The sequence below is a fragment of the Podarcis pityusensis genome (genome assembly GCF_964106645.2).
Source record: "Podarcis pityusensis genome assembly, chromosome: 3".
Taxonomy (NCBI): domain Eukaryota; kingdom Metazoa; phylum Chordata; class Lepidosauria; order Squamata; family Lacertidae; genus Podarcis; species Podarcis pityusensis.
This window is the reverse complement of record NC_138026.1, coordinates 88,475,545-88,500,508: the sequence shown is the minus strand read 5'-3', so window position 1 is coordinate 88,500,508 and position 24,964 is coordinate 88,475,545. Positions and strand designations below refer to the sequence as shown.

The 24,964-nt window shown below is 44.5% G+C and overlaps 1 protein-coding gene and 1 long non-coding RNA gene across 5 annotated transcripts in view; both read left to right on the top strand.

Annotated features, from left to right (window-relative positions):
* Positions 1-24,964, top strand: part of LOC308474187 (uncharacterized protein) — a 55,350-nt gene that overhangs the window by 13,201 nt on the left and 17,185 nt on the right. For 3 of the 4 annotated variants that reach the window (XM_081000304.1, XM_081000303.1, XM_081000301.1), the window contains one exon: positions 18,999-19,052. In XM_081000304.1, coding sequence (XP_080856430.1) covers positions 18,999-19,052 — 54 coding nt within the window. The remainder of the gene's footprint in view (positions 1-18,998; positions 19,053-24,964) is intronic. The other variant, XM_081000302.1, reaches the window with a different exon arrangement.
* On the top strand, positions 4,407-6,571 carry LOC308472987. The gene is made up of 2 exons (XR_013983851.1): positions 4,407-5,114; positions 6,414-6,571. It is a non-coding gene; the product is annotated as an uncharacterized lncRNA (long non-coding RNA).

The window sequence follows — 24,964 nt, the reverse complement described above, 5'->3', positions numbered from 1 at the left end:
GAGATGGCCATCCAACCTTTGCGTAAAAACCTCCAGTGAAGGATAGTCCACTATCTTTGGAGGGAGTCCATTCCACTGCTGAACAGCTCTTTCCTCCAGAAAGTTCTACCTGATTTGATTCCATTTGTAGTCAGTTCACAGTTCACGAAAATAAAGCAGGCTGTTGTGACAGTAATACATATAGAAAGGTATACAAATGAAAAGAAAATGAAACACCACTGGCAATTCAACCGTTAAGACTTCTTGTTTAAAATTTACATTTATGTTAAAAAATGAACGTTAAAAGCTTACAAATAGGCCAATCAACCATAATATGTACTTTCTTATTCTGCACCTAAACCCAACAGGTCTGGGAGGCCACTTGCAGTCCTCCTTCTGGCTGAGGCTCCCTTAGGAAGGCTCCTGGGTCTGGGAGGTGGGATGAGGCAGGTGGGAAGAGCCACCCCCAGATGGCGCACAGAGTTTCTCTGCCAGTAGTCTCACTAATTATGTGGTAGAATAATTGCTCAGACTTTCCCTCCTGGAATGAGGCGCAGTTGGAACTGCTTTGACTACCCTGAGCTCCCTTGCTCCCTAGAACCCAATAGCCTTTATTCCTAGGGATGGGGAACCTCTGGCTCACCAGATATAGCTTCACTAGATATCCCATCGTTCCTCATCCTTGGATGTGGAAGCTGGGGCTAATGGGAGTTGAGGAGCTCAAGAACATCTGAGGAGCACCAGAAGTTCTCCATCCCTGCTTTAGCTCCTGGTGGTCTAGTAACTACCTTCTGCACTGCATGGAATCTGACTTCCTGCGTTCGCTTGCCAGGGGTTCCGTTTTTTCTGGCCTTCTCTCCTTTCTGGAAACGCTTCATGTTCTCAGCCTGTTGGTTTCATTGGCGGGGGCCACCGGTGTCCCATTGCCTCGCTCATTGGACTTGGTGGCGTATTGTTTGCCTGTAATCAGTTGGAGAAAGCAGCTGCCCCATCTGCTTGTCATGCTAGGCTGCTTGTGGTGCCTTTGCAGAGGAGTGTTTGCTTCAGTGTGCATGTTCCTTTGCATTTGGCTCTCTTCCCTCCTCGGGTCCCTTTCCATTTTGTTTTTGTTTAAATGGGGCTGAAACAGCTTGGCTTGCGTACAAAGGCACTGATACATCTACAGCGTATTCAGTGGTCTCCTTCCACCCCTTGATCGCTGTCCTTGGGCAACGTCCTAATTACACCCGGGACATGCTGCCAGCCGTATGCATTTTAATGAGGCCTTTGTGTTCGTGTCCCAGAAAGCCCAGGGCCGCTGCTTGCTTCTGGATGGAGGGGACAGACTCTTCTTTTCAGGGGAGCCTGTGGGGAAGTGCTGTAGGACAGGAGGCAGATGGGGTGTGTGTGTGTGTGTGAGAGAGAGAGAGAGATCAGACAACTTGTTTTGGTTGACTTGAGGTGATGGCCGTTGCAAAGAGGCGGAAGAGCACCTGTAGTTGTCATAGTTGCCAGTTTCTTCCCAGGCCCAATTCAAGGTACTCACATTAACGTTTAAAGTCCTAAACTGTGTAGGCCTCAAACACCCCAAATACCATTTCCTTCCCTATAGACCCTCTCAAGTGTTGGTACTGGCAGAGAGGGCTCTCTTAGTAGTTCCACCACCCTCAAAAGTTCAGGTTGTGGTGGCAGAGAACATTCTCTGTGGCAGCTTCTAGGCTGTGCAATTCCCTCTCGACAGAGGTGCATCTTACAGCTTCAGTACAGTCGTACCTTGGAAGTCAAACGGAATCCGTTCCAGAAGTCCATTCAACTTCCGAAATGTTTGGAATTGAAACCGTGGCTTCTGATTGGCTGCAGGAAGCTTCTGCAGCCAATCGGAAGCCCCGTTAGATGTTTGGCTTCCAAAAGAACATTCGAAAATAGGAACAATCACTTCTGGTTTCCGATCATTTGGGAGCCAGAACATTCGACTCCCAAGACGTTTGGGAGCCAAGGTACGACTGTATATAGTTTCCACCATATGCTGAAGATGCACCTCTTTGTCTTGGGCTTTGACACCTGAGAGAGAGATTTTTAAAGGACCCAGTCCATTCCTGTGACTGTCATTTGTTTTTAATGTTTTTAATATTGGATTTTAAATGGGTGTAAGTAACCCATCCTGGAACCTGATGGAGGAGAGGGGGGATTAAAGGGAATCAATAATAACAAAAGTAAAGAAGTAATAAATTGTGTAGAAGATGACGTTTTGAAAGCCACAACTTGTGATGCAGGGGAAGAGAAACTTTGTCACCTGCTAGAATTTCTCTTTGCTGTTGCAACTCTCTTCAAAATTGCAAGAGGATGGTCTCCTTGGCATCTGGTCAGTGGGGAGAGGAAGGAGCAAAATTCCAGAAATTCAACAGAAGCCCTGGTGAGCGCTTGCTCTTGCAGATGAAGTAGGCTGGTCTGATCTTGCAGTTTAAGCAGATGAAGAGGAGCCAGAAGAGTTAGATTCAAGGGCCTTTAACAGGTAGCTATAGCATAGCCAGATTAACAGAATTGTAACCCTCCCCGCACCAGTCATATTTTTAACAGGAGCAGCAGCAGGGTTACTCTTAAAAGCTGGACCAACCAAACCAATGGATTCAAATAACAAGAATGAAGATTGTGACTAAACATTAGGAATATCTTTCTTATGGCAAGAGCAATGGAACAGACCACCTCAGAAAGTGGCGGCCTCTCATTTCTTGGAGGTTTTTAAGCAGAGGTTGGATGGCCATCTGTCATGGATCCTTTAGGTGTGATTCCTGCATTTCAGGAAGTTGGACTAGATGACTCTTGAGGTCCCTTCCAACTCTACATTTCTATTATTATGAATACAGAAAACACCTGAATGTGTTTAAACAAACAAACAAAAAAGCAAAGAAGATCTAGTCTGCCTGGTCTGTTTTCTACTTAATGTGCAAGACTTTAGTGGCAGGAACTTGTGTTCGCTTTACTCCAACAGGAACATCCAAAAATGGTATTTTCCCACCTCATTCTCCTGCATGCCTAGGTCAGGCTTGGCTTGAGCTCTTCTGGGTTGGTTGAGGAGGAAGAGAAAAGGTTAGGCTCGCAGATTATATATATATATATATATATATATATATATATATATCTCTCAAAGGTGTGGGGAAATTGCTCTAGTTCTTGGGTGCTGCTCGTGGGCCTCCTTTGGGGATCTGGTTGGCCGCTGTGAGAACATAGTGCTGGTCTAGATTGGCTTTTGGCCTGAACAAGTGGGACTTTTAAGGATGTCCCGTCAGATGGAAGGAAATTATTGGTTAATTGCATGAAAATGATACGAGAGCAGTCTTGACTCGCTAGCACTGTCCTGTAAGCGATCCCAGCATCTGGCAATAAATAATACTTCTGAAGCTGAAGCCATCAGGGGGGGTTTTTGTTTTGTTTTTAATGGAATTGGCCTGCTCACTGGAATCTTTCCCGGCTTTGTGGCCACCTTTTGACTCCTGAGCTCAGCAGCCTGGTAAGAGGGTATTAGTTTTGGGCTGCTGCTTTGGCTGTCGTCCAGAAGGAAAGGTCACGCTGGCGGCCCTTGTTGCACATACTCTGGCATCCGGGTGGTGCCAGAGCGGTGTGTCCTCCGTACTTTGAGGGTGTGAACACTCTCCAACCTCCTCTGCAATTCACTCAAACCACTCCACACACAGTGCTCCTTGTTTTAATCCACGTAAACAATGCGCCCATTCTTTGGAGTGCTTGTATGTCAGTATCCACAACTGCTTGGGTTAGACTGAATGTGCGCTTGTGTGCCAAACAAGCTGTTAGCTCTGTTTGTTGAAGCCACGGGGAATGCAGCTAGAGATTGGGTTATCTCAATGACTTCAGAAATTGGGAACGGCTGCTTCATCATTCAAGCAAATGTTGGCAAATGAATTCTTGGGAGAGTCCCAGCTTCCTCTCCTACATCTTACTGGTGGCCAACCCAGTTGGGCCAGTAGGGCTGGTGTAGTATGTTCACTCTGGCATGTTAGGTCTAACATTTCATGTGCATCCAACTGCAGAACCCATATCTTCAGGGAAATCCTACAGAAGCGTTCCAGGACTACTTTTATTATTTTAAAAAATAGAAAACCCTTTTTGCTTGGCAGATGGTGTTTGGCTTGGTTTTTTAATATACCTGCAAGTTTTCCCGTTCTGTTTTCCTGTGATCTGTCAGTGTAGGAAGTGAGAAAGATGTGACAAAAACCTATGCAAAACAGGTTTCCTAAGCAGTGGTGCATCCATGAAGGATAAGCTTTGTTGTGGATGTCTCCATGATCCTGGGCTTCTTCCAGGGTTGATGGCAATACTCTGCTTACTTTGGGATCAAATCATACCCGGTGGCGGCCCCTAAATCAAGGATGGGGAACCTGTGGCCCTCCAAATGTTGCTGGATTACAACTCCTATCAGCCACAGCCAACATGGCAAATATCAGGGTTGATGGGTGTTGTAGTTCAGCAACATTTGGAGGGACATAGGCGCCCCATCCCTGCCCTGGATGCATTTCTCAGAACTCCCCATAAGACAGGATAGATTCCTACAAATGGTGCCTATGTATCTGGCTGGTGAAGTCTATGTACTTCAAATGTGTTTGTGTGAAGGCTCCTGTCAAGTGTGAGCCAGTCTTTAATTATGTTGTGTTCTATATCTTGTTGCTGTTTTAAAATGCTATGAACTGCCCTGATAGCTGAGATAAAGAGGCACAATTTAAAATGAGATGGTCCTTTACAAATGAGTGGAATATTTAATACGGAATTGAACCCAGCTATGGAAAGTTTCTGTTGTCTGTTGAAGAACCTATTTATACACTGGAAATCTGGCTCCAATATGCTCGTCTATAGTGTTTGTTATAGAAGTCATCAGGAGTTTGGGTGGATGTGAATTAATGAATGGACTCCTTATATTTACATACAGAAACTTTGGCAGGCATGTGTGTGTGTGTGTATGTAGGGATTTCCTCAAGCGTTTGGCAGTCGACTTACCACTGAATGACTGACTTCTGTGTGAGAGGAGATGGTGCTGAAGACATTGCAAGATTTCCATTTATTTTCCCAAGCATGCAGCCTTTTGTGAAGATGCCATTGTTACAGGGAAATAAAAAACGCAGAGTGAGAGCAGCTAAACATTGTTGGTAAGAGTGCTATGATTTGCTGATGTTGAAGGCAAAATTTCCGTTCACCTCTCTCAGGGGCACAGTTTCTTTCAGAATTTATAATGCCTGCTGTGTTTCGTTGACAGAGATTCTCTCCTCTGGTATACCCTGTCATAGCTCACCCATCCCAGCATTTGGGGTTGAGATGACACTGAAGTGTATAAATCACAAGTTTGACTATTATTCTTGAGAACTCATAATGCTTACCTTTGATGTGCAAGGAACATTATGACCCTAAGTTCCTCTTTGATTCTGATTTTTAACCCAAGCCGTAGAAGAACTTACTCCAGTTAACCTTGCAGCCAATGGCTGGAGGGCGAGCTCTGCCTTCCTCCCCCTGAAAGATGCACTTTATCTCTCTCCTTTGTCCACGGTACACAAAATGTGACTTGGGAATAAGAAGCCCTTTTTTGGGGGGGGGGGGAGACTAAAACATCCCTTGCACATACACAAACCCATCATTGGAGGGAGGAAAATGCAGCCATTTGAAGAGGTTTGGAGCTCATGGGGGCAACAAATATGGGCACTCTTTAACGGAAGGAGTTCATCCTTATGATGGTTCTCTGCAGTTGCTTGCTAAGGCCAAACCTAGTTTGAATTGAGTCCACATCTGTTTGTGACAGCAGAATCTCCCGTTGAAGGAGCTTCTGGAATTTGTCTCCTTTGAGAAGCACAGCGCTACACCAAAGCTATTTTTAAGGCCTAGTAAAATACACTCCGAATACAGTGGTACCTTGGTTTACGAACTTAATCCGTTCCGGAGTCAATTCTTAAACCAAAACCGTTCTTAAACCGAGGCGCACTTTCCCTAACGAGGCCTCCCGCTGCCGGTGCCCTTCCACCATTCGGCTTCTGTTCTTAGACCGAGGTAAAGTTTGCGAACTGGGACACTACTTCCGGTTTTGCGGAGTTTGTAAACCGAACAGTTCGTAAACAGGGCTGTTCTTAAACCGAGGTACCACTGTATGTAGCTGACCCCGCTACCTGGCATCAGGCATAGTACAGGCAGTCAAGCAATTATCTGGTGAGCATCAGGGAGAAAACTCTCTCCAATCGCAGCCGTTTAATTATATGTTGCGTCAGTGGATCAAATCACTGGAGAGCGAGATCCCTTTATCCCATTAGCCCCTCTATGGCTCCCGTGGGCCCCTGTGTGTCATTCAATATGTACGTGATGCTCAGTGGGAACAAGATAGCAGAGATGGAAACTGGAGAACGGCGGGATGGTCCATGATGTTTCCTCTTTCTAATTAATTATTATTCTGCTGTCATCCTCAGGAAGCTCCTAATGATATTAAACAGACTCTTCACCCCGTTCGTCGTCTTTGCTGATGGTTCCAAACAACGCTGCTTATTGATGCAAAAAGCTGACTTGTTTGCATATTATACAAATGAGTCTAATGCGGCAAAAATAAACATAGCGGCATGTGAAGGTTTACTGACTCTTAGGCATTTATGCTGCTGTGCTGTAGGATCAGCCTTTCCCAACCTGGTGCCCCCCAGCTGTTTTGGACTATAATTCCCCATCATCCCCAGCCAGCATAGCAATGGTGTGGCCTGGAATAGGAATGATAAATTTAATCTGTGTGGGAGAAATGCTTGCTGGAGGGTACCCCCCCCCTTTTTTACACAATTTAATTATTGTTGAATAAGAGCATTTGCTTGCATTAGTTATGGTAGAGGCTCTAGGAAATAATTAGGGATGTACTAAATGAAGAAGAAGAGTTTGGATTTGATATCCCGCCTTTCACTCCCTTTAAGGAGTCTCAAAGCGGCTAACATTCTCCTTTCCCTTCCTCCCCCACAACAAACACTCTGTGAGGTGAGTGGGGCTGAGAGACTTCAAGGAAGTGTGACTGGCCCAAGGTCACCCAGCAGCTGCATGTGGAGGAGCGGAGACGCGAACCCGGTTCACCAGATTACGAGACTACCGCTCTTAACCACTACACCACACTGGCTAAGGGACGTGGGTGTGCTAAGGGACGTGGGTGGCGCTGTGGGTTAAACCACAGAGCCTAGGACTTGCCGATCAGAAGGTCGGCGGTTCAAATCCCTGAGATGGGGTGAGCTCCCGTTGCTCGGTCCCTGCTCCTGCCAACCTAGCAGTTTGAAAGCACGTCAAAGTGCAAGTAGATAAATAGGTACCACTCTGGCAGGAAGGTAAACGGTGTTTCCGTGCGCTGCTCTGGTTTGCCAGAAGTGGCTTAGTCATGCTGGCCACATGACCCGGAACCTGTCTGTGGACAAATGCCGGCTCCCTTGGTCAGTAAAGCGAGATGAGCGCCGCAACCCCAGAGTCGGTCACGACTGGACCTAATGGTCAGGCGTCCCTTTATCTTTATCTTTATCTTTATCTTTATCTTTATCAATGGGCTAGTCCTCACAAAGATTCAAAATCCCCCTTTGCAGTAGCTGTTGTAGGGAGGATCTTCTGGTAGGGACCACTAGGGTTCCCTGTGAATGAAATGACATCGCCTTAATTTTGGGAAGACTACATTTTTGCCACTGTGGCCCCTGGATAATAAATTTTCCTTAAGAGATTTTCATTGCCCACCAGCACCCACTGACAGAGAAGGGGACAGGGCACTGAGAGGACACTTTGCCCAGGGTCCCTCCAAGGTGGAGCTGGGCCCTGATGCTGAGAGATAGGCCTCTTAATATGAGATAGGTATAGATAGCTCAGCTCAAGGCTTGTCATAACAGCTAAGAGACTTCTAGCTCCTCCATCACTTCAAAGGAAACCACTGTAAAGCTAAAGCCAGTGTGGTGTAGTGGTTAGAGTGCCGGACAAGGGCCAGGAAGGCAGGATTTGAATCCCCACTCCACCATGAAGGGTGACATTGGGCCAATCGCTCACACTCAGCCTAACCTACCTCACAGGGTTGTTGTGGGGGTTAAATGAGAAGGGGAGAGAACATTTCTTTCTTTCTTTAAATTTATCGCCCTTCAGCTGAAGATCTCGGGGAGCTTCGCCAAGATAAAAATACAGGATAAAAGCACAAAATAAATAGCTAAACCAAAAGCAAAACAACAGCCCACCTTGAGCTCCATGGAGAAAAAGGCGGGATAGAAATGCAATTAATTAAATTAAGACATGGTTGGGCCAAAAGGGAATTTGCAGGCACAGCCGATTGGCAGCACTCGCATGGTGCTTTGTGAGCCCCAATAAGTTGATTGCTTATCAGGGTTTGCAAAGCATGATACCTTCGCCCACACTGTTTGATTTCACAGACTTGGGGAAGAAATGGGTCACCTGATGCCATTGTGATGTCAGCAGTCTGGCAGGTAGCTTGCCCTGCCCACCTGTCGAGCTTAGCCCCGGGGATATGGGGGAGAGATAAGGAATTGGCCACCCCAGCCAGATCCAGTTCCCCACCTGGGGAACGCATTTCCTGCCCCGTAATGTACCTTAAAAAATCTGCTTACCTTTAGAAACGTTGCTTAATGGCAGCTGCCTTGTGTGTATCTGTTTTATTGTTTTATTAATGTGTATTTCATTGACTGTTGACTTAAAGCTGCTTTAAGAGCAGGAAATTGTGATGATTATGATGATGGCGGTAGGGTTCAGCCAGTCCTAATCTGGTGCATGGACATTCAGTGGCAAACACAGCTGTTAGAGGAAAAGAAATCAGAAAATAGAGGGCTCTAGTTCACTGGCATTGGGGCTGTCTGTCCGTGAGATGCGTGTTTTGCTGTTGTGAATTCCATACAGTTTGAAGAAAAGATGCACACCTGTAAAAATAAAAAAATAAAAAATCTGACTGCCACTAATGCAAACCCACAAAAAGTGCCCTCTCTGCCTGGCATAGTGGCCAGAGTGCTGGACTAAAGAGCTGAGAGACCAGGGTTTGAATCACCACTCAGCCATGCAGTTCTTTTGGTGACCGTGGGTCATTTGCTGTCTCCAACATGCCCCACAAGGTTGCTGGGGTGTGTTTGTGGTGCTCTGTTTACACCACCTTGATCACTTTGAAGGAAAGGTGGGATGAAAATGTAGGTTAAAAAAAAAAAGTTCAGAGGGAGGAGCTCTCCTGTCACACCTTAACAGGTTGTGCAACTTATGCCTGTCATAAATTGTAACTGGGAGCAAAAGGATCTGACAGTGGGGAGCTGTTCTTCTGTGTTTAGGATTGGCTATGGGGGAGGGAGGGAGAAACTCAGCAAAGAATTCTCCTCTTTGAGCCAATTGCTTGCAGGCAAATAATATGTATTTGGCCCCCTCTCTCTTTGAGCATGCATGTGCATGCATATATATATGTGTGTGTGTGTGTGCGCACAGACACACAAATATTTGCGCACACGCTCCCTGGCCTGTTTCAGTTTGCCACGTGGTGAGATGGTAGGTGGGAGGCCATCAAACAGAAGCCTCTGGCCTCACAATAGCCACTTTGTCTGGTGGCCTGACCTCATTTGCCCACCACGCTGCAGCTGCTCCCATCCCTAGCCAGGCATTAACCCCCGGCATGCTGTGTGCCAGACACAACATTTCACAGGGATGGGGAGAGTGGTGGGCAGGAGCTATTTCCTATTGTTCTTCACTGGCTCTCCTTTCTTGGGTTGGGTGTGTTACTGCTTAGCTCTGTGTTCTGTTCCTAACAACTGTCACCGGCAGGGATGTTGGGTAAGACTAAGTTGAGAGTTCCTGGAAACACAGAAAAGTCTTGCTTAGTTCGCGAGTCCCGCCTCCTCCCTCTCTCCTCTTGGCAGATCTGCTTATAGCTGTGAGAGAACATTCTCAATGCTGCTGAGAAAAGTGTGTCATGGGAAGGACTTCTCGTGCACAAGTACAGCAGACGTCGACTTGTGTTCTCTCTGTAGGCTTCTTGCCCCTATGTTGGTGCCATGCTGTGTCTTCCCCATCCTTTGTGTGTGATGTGCTCTGAAACAGTGTGTGAATAACATGGGGGGGGGGGTATTCGAACCCCTGTCTCTCTGGCAGGCTGTACCACTGGGACTAGAGGACTGGGGTGTCTCAGCATTGTATGTAGTGCTGGGGAGATGCCCCCTTCAGTGAAATTCATTGTTTGCCTCCATGAGTGGTGGCAATCCCTGATAGGTGGGCACTAGTGACGTTCCCAAGAACATGTAAGGATGTGTCTGTCATTGCTTACCTTTTTTATTTTTATTTTTTGCCTTTTCTGGTTTATGTTTCCCTCCATTGGATTCTGCAGCCATTCTGCCTGTGCAGCAGCAGCGTATCTTCAGAATGTAAAAATTGCTCCAATGAGGTTAGGATCGGGGTTTCCTGCCCAAAAGGCAGTGACTGCCGCAGGTTGGTTTTACTGAAAAACTTTGCTTTAACAGATTGGTAAGGTTCTAAAACAGTGAACAGGCAGTCAGGCTGTTTCCACCTTGCATGGCAAAATTTCCCTTGCTTGGTTTCCATGTTCTGTGCCCTGTGCAGCTGCTGTAGCAGCAGGTGTGAAGATAACCAGGCAGCAGATTCCTCATGTGAACAGAAAAAGCCTGTGGGAGCAATTTAAAAGTGTGCTAGCGTAAAATCGTCTCAGTGCTGTGTGCTTTTTTATTTTAGAAGCAGGAGATGGACTTAGGCTTGACTTACTGAGCTTGCAGAACAGAACTGAGGGTTCCTGCCCTTTTTTTCACTTTTTGGTCTGTAACAGGGCTTCAGTTCTTTCTAGCAGCAATTACTACCGTAATTCTGAGACGTGGCTTTTCCCATTACAGCATCTCTTTATCAGATTTGTTTTTGGTTTTTTTTGCCTGACGCATTTCTGTACCTGTTAAAAAGCCGGAGAGCCATGCCACAAAAAAGTTGGTAACTCTTAATAGAATGCTGCCTCTCCTAAGCTCTCTTCAGGTGTTCATTGCAACTGTGGGAAGAGGGCAGTGCTGCTGTGGGAAGGTCTGAAGCGGGGTTGAAAGTGTGTTTGGTTCAGTCTGGGAAGGTGGTGGGTAGAGTTGTTAGGCATGGAGAATTCTGTCAATTTCTCTTTCAATCTTATATTCAGCTTGCCACACTTCTGTTTCATTTTTTTAAAAAATCCTCACAAAAATGTCTGGTGTGCATTTCTGCCAATATATATTTTTCTATGCTGTTTTGTCTAATAAAATGAATATTTGTTATGTTCACCAATACATGCATTTTTCACACGTTGACACAAACGTACACATTTGGGTCAGGAGCTTACTTTGCAATAGTTGGAGAAGTGTAAATTTCAGAAACAGCCTGTGTTTGGGTTTTGGCGTTGTTTTGGGAAGTGCAAATGAGTTTGGTTCACATTTTAAAATGACCCTAATTTCTCCCCTTTCCCTGGGAACAACTGGAGCTTCTGCCCACAGGGACATCGGCAGCTGGGGTGCTGAGCTCCCCACACCTTCTGCTCATTACTGGAATTCCCAGTTCAGGCATAACGCCTGTCTGTGTACTTCTCACTAAGAATTCATGGTAGGATCAAAACTGTATTAGACTTGCCAGCTCAGCGACTCAGGTTGAAGAATGCAGGTCCTACCCACATCTGCAGCTAATAATAATAAATAATAGTAACTTATTATTTGTACCCTGCCCATCTGCGTGGCTGGCTCCAGTCACTCTGCGGGACTTCCAACATATTTTAAAACATAATAAAACATTAAACCTTAAATCTGCCTTCTAAAGTTATATAGTGCCACAGTTTGCGAGATTCATATTGTTTCATCCATGCCATTTGTGTGCATTTACATAAACTAATGCTGTGCTGCTTCCCTGAGAAGTGGAGAAAGCAGCTGAAGAAAGCTCTGGAGAGGCAAGAGAGAACAGGTTGCAGTGGCCCTTCAGAGTTTGCAAGGCAAACTGTGGGTGCTTCTCACTGCTAATCTGTATAAGGCAGTACTCCGTCTGGGGGTTGAAATGGCTCAGGGGAAGGGATGCAAATCTATGTCAATGTAGTTGAATCTAGTTTAGTACATCTTGGCCCAAGAGGATTTCCCTGGGGACCATTTTTGCTCCAATCTGACTTGCAGGCTCCTCACACAGCATTCCGCCCAACTTTTGGAGATGCAAAACCAGGATGTGTGTCTTCCAGGACTCACTTCTGGGTGAGTCGCATGACCCATGCCTGCCTTCGGCCCAGGAAAAAATGCTTTTTTGGGGGCAAGAGCGCAGCAACCAAAATGGCTGCCACGATCTCGCCCAGAAAAATGGGACATCCCTTTTTCCCCGGGGGCTCTTGGCAGGTTTGTAATGCAGTAAAAATGAATGGGGTCAACACCTACTGTTTTAAGTTATCTCCAGTCCAAGTAGAGATGGGAAGTGAACGCAGTTTCAGACAAGAGCCTGCTTTGGTAACAGAAAGATTTATGATGCAGCTTTGCAGGCCTTGGAAAAGTCTCAATTTGGTTAAGCATTAAGACCTGTAGAACCTATGCATGTTTACTTGGAAGGTAAGTTGGCTGCGTTTCGAAGGGGTTTATTGCCAGATTAAGTGTTCTTAGGGTTGCTCCCCTAAAATTATTTGTGGCTGAGGCCAGTGGGCATCTGGAATTTCTCGCACTTGGAAACTTGGTTGCGGCCTGACTTGTGTGTGGAGAAATAGCAGCGGGGATCCTGTCAAATCATCAATGACATGCCCTTGTGGCAGTGCCAGGAGCAAAACGTCAAAAACTCAGTTCCAACACCTGGTTTAAAATAGAAAGTGTTAACAGCACAACGAGGATGCATGAGGGAAACCTCTGGCTTTGTTTTCAGCCTGACCGGGCTATTGTTTTCAGAATTTGCTGGGGGAAACCAGTGTGGTGAAATGGTTTGGGGGGAAACTGAACTGAGGAGCTTTTCTTCAACTTTCCAACTTATAGGATAGCTAGTAACTGGGACGTGATGGTCTGCTTCCACTGTTGAAGGCAACATGCCTTGAAAATACTACTTTCTGTGAATCACAGGTCAGAAGAGTGCTGTTGTGCTTGGGTTTTGCTCACAGGCTTCACATGGGCATTTGGTTGGTGACCATGAGAACAGGATGCTGGGACTTAGGGCCACATAAAGGGCACCATATATTTAATGCACCATGCTGACACCACTTTAAATTCCCCCAAGGAATTCTGGGGGCTGTAGTTTGTGAAGGGTGCTGAGGGTTGTTAGGCGAGCCCAGTTACCTTCCCAGAATTGCAGTTCCCAGAAGAGGGATTGATTGTTAAATTACAGTCTGAGAATTGTAGCTCTGGGTGGGGAATAGGGGTCTCCTGACAACTCTCAGCACCCTTAAAAAACCACAGCTCCCATAATATCTTGGGGGAAGCCAGGACTGTTTAAAGTGGTACCATAGATTTAAACATTTGGTGAGAATGTGGCCTAGATGGGCATTTGTTCTGATCGTGCAGGGCTCTTTTTACATTCTGGAACACCGGAAGCACAACTGGTGGGACCCAGCAGCCTGTTTATGAGACTTGGAGAAGAAAGGCATGCAGGACATAGGAGAAGGACAGCTCTTCCCTGACATGAGCAACTGGTCAGAACTTTCTGCTGCCACCTTCAACTTTTGTGGTGTAGGTCTGGGGGCAAATGCAAATCATGGGTAGAAGGCATACCGGTGATCCCAAAGAACATGACATTTTCCTCATTAGTACACCAAATTTGCTTTCGGTTCACAATATGGTTGTTTCTTTGCCCAGTGAGTAATAGTGTGTGGTGATACAATTGTTGTTCCACATCATGCTCCAGTATCTTTTGGCAACGCAGCTAACAGATGGGGTTTGAAATTACGGTTTGCGGTGTTTAAATATTTGACTTTTGAATGATGAAAATTGTAAAATACAGATAGGTGTTGGACTTCAGGAATGTTTTGAACTTAATGGGGTTGTAACTTCTTCACGTGACATTGAATGGGAAGCGTGTAAGGGCTACATTTGAAGCAGGATTATAGCATATGCCTTCCATAAGGAATGCATTAGAACATTGCAGGAAGAGAATTTTCAGAAAACAGCGAAGTCTCTCTTCTAAATCAATTTGTAACATCCTTTTTCTCAGGTCTTTATAGAAAACATCTGCAACACGCTAATTATGAATTAAATTAGGGCAGAATTTGGATTTACATGTATGCACCAAATATATTGGGAAAGGGGTGAGAGACTGGATCAGATAAGGGACTTTTCATTTTTTAAAAGTCAGAACGATATGTAGTTGGTTAGAGGTGAGTGTAATACGGTCTGTTCAGTACCAAATGAAATAAATTCAGAGTTTCAGAAGTATTACTCCAAATTACATAGGAAGGATAATGATCCTACATGGTGTGTGACTTTGAAAGCATTTTTTTCCCAGTTGGTTCTCCTTCATCTTAAATACACAGCAAAAGGAAATTCTTGCAAAACCATTACAGATGGAAGAAATTAAGAAGGCTGTTTATATAATGAAGATTGGGAAAGTGCAGGGGCCAAATGCCAGGTTCAAAGTATGATGCATATATTTCTGTTTCTCCTAAATCTTGTAAAGATTACTCTCTAGGTAAATTATAAGCCAGTTAATTAATGTAGATGCTAAGATGCTAACAGTGAATTTGGCAAATGGAGTTGAAGCAGTGATAACGGCAGGATGTTAGGCGGGGTATGTCAGAATCCACATACATGTCCACCATGCACATGAATCCAACCTACACCCTGAGAGGAATGGAAACGTGTTGGAACTTGTGCCCATTTAAAATAAATGCACCCCAATTCACCTTCATAGCTGGTAAAGAACACATCACACCAGAAAGTAGGAAAGATTGGTTTATTGCTCAGAAAGTAGGAAATATTGGTTTATTGCTCAAAAAGAGAGCATATGTGCTAATTTGGGCAGCAAGTTGATTTGCATTGAGTAGAAAGTAATGTGCCTAAAACCTGCCCAGATCTGAGGGACTTGGAGATACCGCAACCCTAGGCAGTGTGCATCATGCTGTTGCACACAAGAATTTGTGGATAAGAACATAAGAAGAGCTCTGCTGGATCAGACCAAAAGCCCAGCATCCTGTTCTCGCAGTGGCCAACCAGATGATTGTGGGAAGCCCCCAAGCAGGACCTGAGCGCAATCCCCACTTGTGAGTCTCGGCCACTGGCTCCAGCCGTGGACGTAGAACATAACCATTGTGGCTAATGGCTATAGATAGCCTTGAATTTGTCACCTTCTCATTTAATGACATCCATGTCGGTGGATTAGCTTCATTGGATGACCCTGAATTCCGAACGTCTCCCTGCCCGCTCTACCATGTTCCCACTTACTTGTCTGTTTTCTAAACTGAAAAGCTGCAAGAGTTGTTTATTGGCTCTTCCCCCTCACCTCTGTTGAAACACACACACACACAGTGTCTCCCTTAGACCCAAAGGCCAGATGCTTGGGGGAAGAGGCTGCTGCTTGATGAGCTCCATTCAAGAGCGAGTAAAGGGATCCCAGCAGCTGTTTCCTCTCTTTCTCTCTCTCTCTCTCTCTTTAAAAAAGCAGCATTTTGTCTTGCTTTCAGAGTCCCACACTTGAAACTGCCATGCAGGTGTTTCTCTCTCTCCCCATCGCCTGGGCCTCTGGTGTCCACCTGGAGTTTGAGATGCCAAGCAGGAGTGAGAGCTGGGCCTTGCCCTTGAGTGACAAAATAAATGCCTTCTCATCTGGGGAATTTCAAAACAAGCCCATGGTTTTGTGGCAAGGAGAAAAAAATATTGTAAACCTGATGACCTTTTCTCCCGATGATAGTATTAGTACTGGCATTTTTGTAAGGGGAAATCTGCTTCCGACTCTTCAGAATCTCACCAAATTAATACTGAGGGAGGTTTTTTCAAATTTACATTGAACAGCTATAGACAGTACATGCCAACGTCAAGTTTCTTCGATTCTGTGTAATCACCTGCCTTTCCACTATATGTGTGTGTGTCCACTACGTAGACATATAGATATAAACACACACAAAACAATTTTTTATGTGCTGTAAGCCGCCCAGAGTGGCTGGGGAAACCCAGCCAGATGGGCAGGGTATAAATAATAAAATTATTATTATTATTATTATTATTTATTACTCTAGGGCCTCTGCCCCTCCTCTCTGTGCCCACAAACCCCTCCTTTCGCTGAGCTTGCCCAGTAAATACCAGCTTGATGATACTTTTCACAGCAGCGCTGGAAACAAAGCCTGAGTTTGTTTTATACAGGCATTTCCAGGAAAATTATGTTCAGAGTTGGCTGGTTGCATGCATGGATTGGGACAGCACTCCAACCGCTTGGCGTATTTTGCCTGGGAACCCCTTCTAGTCCTGGAAGCTCTGGGGATGAATTTAGCCCACAGGCTTGGAACTCAAGTTGGGATGAGGGGGAAGAAGCCACTGTGTTCTTGCTCCAGTGCCTTTCACATAAGTTTAATTTGCAAAAAGCAGTAGGTGAAACGCTGCACGGTATGGCAAGAGGGATTATCATGTGCCGCTTGTACATACACATCAAGCTGCTGCTAAGGGCACAAGAGCCAGGGATGTATTAAGCTGGCAGTCCTGCTTGGGTCCAGGAGCAAGCTATGTTTTGGTGAGTTTGTGGAGAGATGCTCCATTGGATGATCAGGAGGTGGAGCTAACTGCTAGAGCGCATGTTTTGTGCTAGTAGTAAGTGGTTTACTGGAAACTGCCTCGTGAGGCGTAATCTGTCATCTACCCTTCCCTGGCTTTTAGAACACTGCTAAGGTAATAGCTTGATATAAGTTTGAGAACTGATGGGCAAAGTTCCAAATGCTCGTTAATTTGGTTCACACTGATAATTGGTTTTGCAATGCAAGATGGGATTCATACTGGGTGGTTCGCATTTCTGGCTGTCAGTGTTGTTGTTTTGGTTCGAGAAATCTTGCTTGATCAGACTTCTAATTAAAGAGACTTCTGAACGCTGAATTGCTTAAGTTTGAAGTAGAGTCTTTTGACAACTTGATGGTTTCTGGCTGTGGAGTTTTCTCTTGTGCTCTGCTCGCTTTGATCCTAATTGGGTAGGGATGTTTTGGGCGTGCCGCTTCTGAAAGATCTCATTTGTACTGGAGTGTTTTGCTGAACAGTACTAAACTGTTCTGTTTCATGCTGAAATGTTATGATGTCACTTTTGGAATAGGGCTGCCATTTTGTAATGGGCTCAGAATAAAACTGAAAAGGATATATATTCATTGTTTCTGTAATGCTACATTGAGCAGAGGCAACGTGTGGGTAAACCTCCTAATAGCAGAGTGTGCGGTTTTGCTGGTCCCTTCTTGTATCTCTCGAGTTTCTTTTCTCTTTCTCATTATGGGATCAACATAACCACAAGCTCTGTATTTTACTCACACATTGCAGCATTGCAGAATCGGTGTCCATCGTTTTTAAACACATCTCAGTTTCACTTGCAGCCCGTTATGCTGTTCCAAAAGTTACATTAGAATACTTCACAATAGTGGAACTTGCAGTTCTGATGGTCCCAAAGAATGAAAAAGACAAGATCACACTGCATTTAGGGTTCCACAGATCAAACAGACAAGTCCCCTGCTCTAGGGAAGGAACAATCTGTGCCTCGAGTATCCATGGTGCTTGTTCAGCCCTTAGGTTAAAAAAAATAAAAATATTAAAACAAATGTGTTAAGAGTTTCATCATTACAATGCTAAAATTAAGACTCAATGACGGTAGTGTTGGAAAGGCATTTTAAATAGGTTTTCAGTGAATATATTAACGTGAAACCCCAGTAAAGTTTTTCCACAAATTCCTACACTGCTTTTTATTATTGCTGATTCATTCTTACAGCATATCAAAGCCATACAGGTTTAATAGTTCATCCTTCTCCCCCTGAGAACCAATTTATGAGTATATTAGGATATCAAAATAGATAAATAACTGTGAAAAGGGCTAGGAACATCAGCATTTGCCCAAGTGAAATTCTCAGGTATTCTTTGGGAGAAACCAATACAGTTACCTATATGTCGGTTTTTAATACACTTTTAAAAAGTGTCGTGCCTCTGGGTGGTGGGCATTGAAGGTACAGATCAGGTGCTTTCCAGGCCCTGTGCATCCCTCTTATGGGAGAAGCTGCATTTGTGAGCCTAGTACATGTCATACAGTTTCTGTAACAACATGGCGCCCTCAAAGTGTTGATGGACTACAACTTCCATTGGCCTCGGCCTGCATGGCTGATGGTCAGGGATAATGTGAGTTGTAATCAAGCAATTTCTGGAGAGTGCCATATTGTCTCCTGCTTTACATATACACAGAGAATGCATATTTTTGGGGATTGTATTATTTTTGACTCTTTGAAGAACCCATCTTTATTCCAATCCACCTCCAGATTATGAAAATGGAAATTGTAGCTTAATCTCTTGTAAAGACACCACTGTTGGCTGGTAATGAAGGGACCTGTCTCTGGTGGCCTGCTGTTCCATAACTCTCTGTTATGAGGTTTCTCAGAAACTCTCAAGCAAGGTTCTTAACCTTTGTGCCTCTTAAAGTTAATGGCCAGGAGAAATTCAGGAAATGCATTCTCCCCCCAACCCACCCCCATCAGATTTAGCAGTGATGCAAGTTTGTCCTGTGGAATGACTGCCTGCCACGCAGTTGCTCTGAAAACAGGAACTTCCTTTAAGAGCAAAGTATTTAAGGGCTAAACTGAATGTGTAGTTTGCTATTGCAAAACTCATTAAAAAGCAGAATAAAATAGCCAGTGTTCCCCCATCAAGCCCCATAAGAAAGAGGGGGAGGATTTTTTTTAAAGCCTTTGTTCTGATTGGATGCCACCACCTATTAATAGGAAGAAAACCCCAATTGGTACCATGGGTCTCAGTAGTGGTTTCTAAATGTTTGTTTGGACTTCCAACTCACTTCTAGCACTCCAGCATTATTTAACACCCAAATTAATTGTGCAGCTACATCTTGCATATCTGCTCGCTCGCTTTTACCATATAATTCTGCTTCTTCCTCAGAAGATGCTGTTTAAGAAGAATTGTGGCACAAAGACGAGAATCATCAAAATCCGGGTAAGTGGCTATTGCTTGACAATTCTCACTTTTGTCTTCTTCCTCCTGGGGTTGGGCAATGAAGTTTCCCTGCTTGTGGGATGGTAATATAGCAATGAACCTTCGTCTTGCATTCATCCTGATTTCCTTGCAGCATGCTTACACGTCTTTCACTTAGCTCACACTTTTCATTATATTTCCATGTCACTTTCCAAACTGCAAAAAGTCTTGTGTATTTTAAAGTGGATTTGTTGTGCTCGGGTGATGGGGGCCATTCAATCCACTTCACTTGTGCAAACCTAAAGTCCTGGCAGGCAGCTGAATTACTCCCACAAAACACTGGCAGGCTGGAGACATCCAAAATGTTGTGCTCTCCTCGGGTCCACTTCTGAAATAGCAGAAAACTTGATCTTCAATCTGTTGCAGTTGCCTCAGAAGAACTTTCATGGTTTTTTCTCCAGAAAGAGGTTGTGTCTAGAGTCAAGGGTGAAGACTGGGTGAGGACTGCAGGCAGAGATGGAAACTAGACACTCCTGAACTTGAGCATCAGGGAGTTCATCTGTATATTCTGAGCCATGTGCAGGAATCCTGAAGTTTCTGATGCATGAATCACCATTGCCAGCCTTTCCCTGTCCAACAGAATTATGTGTGAGATTGGGAGAAGGGACCTGAGTTAAGGGCCTTAATGTACCTCCATGGAAGAAAGGGCTTGCATGTACTTTCATATAATTTGGTTGCTTTCTTCTATCCACATCTATTAATCCTTTGGGGCCAACTACGCCCAATGCACTGCATCTAGTAGTTATGAACCATGGAGGACCGCCAACAGAGACTTCCCCCAAGTCCTAAGTGATTAGGCTGGGATATTAGGGATTAGGCAGTCTTTAAAATATTCTGGACCCATCTTGTTAAAGTCCTTGTAAATACAAGAACCTTTTACAATTTACAATACAAGAACCTTCAAACTGGCCCGGTAGAGTATGGGCAGCCACTGCAAGCATTTGACCCCCAGAGCAATGTGCTGGTGATAGGCTGGCCCTATCAACACTGTAACTGCAGTATTTTGCACCAAGTGGAGCTTCCAAATGAGGTGCAAAGGTAGCCCCACATAGATCACATTGCAGTGTGGTCACAAGTGCATGAATCGCCACCGACAGGCTATCCCTGTCCAAGAATGGACACAGTTGGCACCCTAGCTCTAGCTGATAAAACACACTGCTAGCTATTGAGACTAGTGACAAAGAGGGAAATAATGACTATAATTTTAAATGGAAGCGCAACACCTCTCATCACAGGTAGGAAGAAGACTGTAACAAGGTGATCTGTGTGCCTGCTCAGTTTGTTCTGCTGACGCCTGGCTGGCAACTTCCATGGCCCCAGCTGTCCCTTATTGTGGCTTTTTGCCTTTAACCCATACTTGGCTTTGACAGCCCTTCAAATGGAAGAACATGTGGCCACTCTATTACTATTATTGCCAGTTGGGAATAACATCTGAATATCCTTAGATGGTGGTTTGCATTAATCACAGCATTAGTGCTAATCATTTCATCGTTGGATGCATGCTTAATATGTAGATATGCGGTGTATGCAATCAGTTATGCATTAGTTGTGCCCATTAGGAAGAACTGAAATAGATGATTATCACTTCATTCAGTAATAAGGATAATTGGTTGTTGGTAGAGTATCTGATTCACATGCAGAGAAGGCCTCACATTCAATCCCTGACATTTCCAGGCCAGGCTAGGAATGTCCCCATTCTGAAACTTTGGAGAGCTGCTGACATCCAATGTGGACAATACTGAACTAGATGGACAAATCATCTGAACTGGTACCATGCAGCTTCCATTTCAGCCAAGCCACACTCACCTAGCTCAACTGAAATGGGGTTTGCAGCCACTGCTGATCAGCTGATTGACAGTGCCTCCAAAGCTCTGTGCACTGATCAGCAGGTCTTAGGAAGCTCCATTTTTAGCACTCTGCGAGTGCTGATTGGCCTATTGTTGGTGCTTCGTGGGCTGTGCTTTTACCCGCAGAGTCTGATATAGAACCAAGCAGACAAAAGTGGGTCACCTGGTGCTATTCTGATGTCAGGTGATTGGTAGGTGGGAGACCTTGCCCACCTGACACGCTTGGCCTTCGAGGGGTGGGGGAGATAACTGTCTGTCCCCCCACCTGAACCAGTTCCTCACCCCTGTGGTAGAAGGAGGGATCTAATTCCAAAAATGGAGAGGAGGGGGTGGCAAGGGCCGGGTGGACATGTGGATGCTAGGGTGAGTTAGAGAGGGAAGTTGGGAAGCTAATACACATTTCTTCAAGGCAGTGTGGATACCTGCGTGAGAGCAGGTAAGAAGGAAAGAAGAGAATAGCTGAGGAGCAGATAATTACTTAAAGTCCTTCACTGAAGCACAAAAGTGTCTTTAAAAAAAATAAGTACTAGATTGGGTTGGTCATGATGGCAAGAATATTTTCTGCAGCCCCTTCCACTTAACTAAAACAATAATTTGTTATAGAGGTAGCATTTTTGTGGCCAGCAATGCCACAGCAGAGCTGTGTTCTTGGAATGCTTCTTTCATCACATAATATCCTCCTATTGTGATAAGGGCGGGGAAGCGAGAGCTAAGATGTGAAAGTAATCTTCTCCCATGCACTTTCCCAAGAAGAAGAGCATGAATGTTTGAAATGTGCTGGGAATCGATTTGGCAATAGATTATTTCCTGCACCTGGTGATTTTTGCTTCTTTTATCTTCTCAGTGTGTGGTACAGCCCTCCTTAAATTTTGTAAGCATTCTTCTTAGTAATTGACTCGCTTTTGAGAAAAGTTAACTTAAAATCCCATTTGCTACTTTGCAAAACATTCCCCTGATTTTGCTGAGTTCTCCAGGCAAAAGATTTCAGCTGGGTAATTTTTCATGGTAATTTCAGCATGTACCTCCTATTTATTGTGGGGGGTGGCGGTGGGCATCCCTTTCACAAATGGCACTAGAAAATAATTTCTTAACTCTGCATATGGACTGAAGCACAGAAATAAGGAAGATGATTGATATGACCTAACTCTCCAAGACAAATAAACAGGAAGTTTGTGGCTCATTTATGTAAATCTCATCTCTAAACAGCTTGTGGGCATAATCTGAGAGATCATAAAGCTGTAAAGTGGCTGATAACCACTAAGCAAACTAAAGCAGTATAACTTAGTACAGGATCTTTGGCAGTTTCAAAGGATCCTCTGAGAGGAAGTGATTATTATTTCTTTAAGAAACTTTCCAGTGCAGAATTCTAAATGGCCAACAGTTTAACAACAAAATAGCATTTCGTCTTTTTTATCTCTTGTTTAAAAACAACAGAGGTCCTTTTTCCAGCCCCTTGTTGCAGACACCAAGAACTGCAAATTATAATGTTGATCCCACTTGATTTTTCCAAACTGAAGCATGTATTTCATTGTTCTTTTTCCCCTGTAAGAAATAAAGTCCTTCCACACAGCAAAATATTACTCTGGTTTTGTGATCCCTTTGATCATACATATCTGATAGGTAAGCTTTTTTGCTACTTTACCAACTCTTCTGGTGTGGTGCTATATTCAAAGAAATCAATCATATGCTTTATGTTTTAGATGTTTCACATAACACTCTATTCAATACCTTTCTACCTCTTGACATTCTAACCAAATATATATAGGTCTCTTTCCACACCCTTTCCAAAAAAATAGTGAGACTTTTTCTGCATGCAAAAGGGTATAGTACCATCTATGTAACATTTTCATAGTATTATTTTATCCAGAATGTATGCCAGTACAAATTCATTGGCTTCACTACCCACATGTGGGAGAAAAAATAGTGTAGCAAGACGGGAGCTCTAGCCTTGTGCAGGAGGAAGGGAGAACAGGTGATGCCATTTTGAGTAATCCATAAAATTCCAGGTTTGAGCTGAAATAGCAAAGTTATTGGAAATGACCAAATGGATAAGGCAAGAGATGAGGAGGCTTGAAAGCAAGAATGAGAAGGATACAAAATAGGAAGAGAAGCGCCATCTCCTTGATGGATTTCCTGAAAATAAGCCTAATCTCTGGTGAGAGTTGATGTAGATTATTGCAACTCATTTCATCTTCTGTGGATCCTGTTTTGTAGACCTGCACTCACTTTCAAGCTCTTCATTCTCACAGAATAGCAATCTGTTTCCTGCGGTTCCATGGGTTGCCTTTGCAAATGATAGTTCTTCTGCACCAGTTCTAAGTTCTTTCTGTTCGGAATAGAGAGCAACTTTAACTAAGCATGGAATCCTTAGTCCTCCAAACAAGCCAACTGGCTAAGTTAGATACGAGGCAGAAACTTCATGTACAAGAGCTGAAATGCTCTTGCTAACAGAGCCATCAGTATCAGATAATGCTCCATGGAAGGGGTAAATATTTGGGTGTCCTTCTTTGCTCTTCCGAGTTTGAGGCTTATTTCTTCGTGGCTTATTTCTCCAGCAGGGTGGTAATTAGACTTTGTTCATTTCATTACGTGGGTGGAGGGTGGGAGTTGAATCTTGCCTTTTATTTTAATTTTGGCATTATCTGTCAGCCCAGAGGCTTTCTGAAATTTGTCCCATTTGGGTCCTTGTTAACAATTAAATTAAATGTAGGAATAGAGTAAAAAAGTTAAGGTCATGCTGTTGTAGGAGTGCAAACAGGAGATGTAGGTCAAATCAATGGCTCTCATTCATATATATGAATTTTTTGGGGGTCCCCCTCCCCAAAGACTGGGTTGCAGGGAGGTTACAGTTTTCCACACCATAGTCTGTCAACTATATTTGCCTATCTTTCTGATGAGTGTGGGAACCTGGATCTCCTTTTCATTAATTCTTCTGCTGTACGTTGTGCCCATGATTCTCATCCTTGGCCTCTGCCAGGGAAGTGATTTATCCAGAGGCAAGGGCCTAGTGTCGGCATGTGTAGTCCCTGTGCCAACAGCCTTGGTTAGAGAAAGATGATAAAGATGCACTTTGTTCTTTTCAGTTTTGATTCTTTCTACATGCATAATATTGCCTGTGTTGGGTTTGTTAGCTGTGAGCAACTGCAGTGCCTGGAGCCTAATGCAGATTGCAGGGTGTATACAGGGTGCTTGCATATATTCTCTCCCACCCACCCCCCTGCACATTTACTCCATAAGGCAGCCATTCATTCTGTGTATTGCAGATCCCGAGGCTAGCATCTGATTTGCATTAGACATAAAGGCTATAAAGTCTTACAAGCACATGCACCAGCAGTACCCGTTCAAAGCGACATGTGCCTGTGTTGGCAGAGTACTGGTGTTCCAAAGATGCCGTAGCTTAGTAGCAGAGGGCACATGCTGATGGTCTGTATTTCAGCTCTTCAGGATCTTTTCCAGCCCTAACTGGAGATTAAGGGAGACGAACTACTGATCAAGGTCATTCTGCTGACTGGCAGCAGATCGCCAGCATTTCAACAGAAGTATTTCCCAGCCCTGCTTGGAGGTTCTGGAGATGGAAATGGGGATGATTTGCATGTGTTCTGCCACCGAGCAACAACTCTTCCATTACTGCCACTCCCTACAGATGGTTCAAAGCCAGATGGCTTGACTTGTTGTAAGGCAGCTTCCTATGGTCCTATGCTCTATATCCAAGGCAGCTCCATCTGGTACACCGGCTGAGACCCTACCAGGGTGGTACATGCCCTAGTTATCTCCTGCTTGGACTATTGCAGTGCACTCTGTGTGGATCTACATTTGAAGGTGGCTTGGAAACTACAACTAATCCAGAATGTGGCAGCTAGATTGGTGACTGGGAGTTGCCGCTGGGACTATTAACAGCCGTCTTAAAAGAACTACATTAGCTCCCAGAATAAATCAAAGTGTTGGTGCTGACCTTTAAAACTCTAAATGGCTTTGGCCCTGTGCACCTGAAGGGGTGTCTTCAGCCCAAGACACGGAGATCCAGCT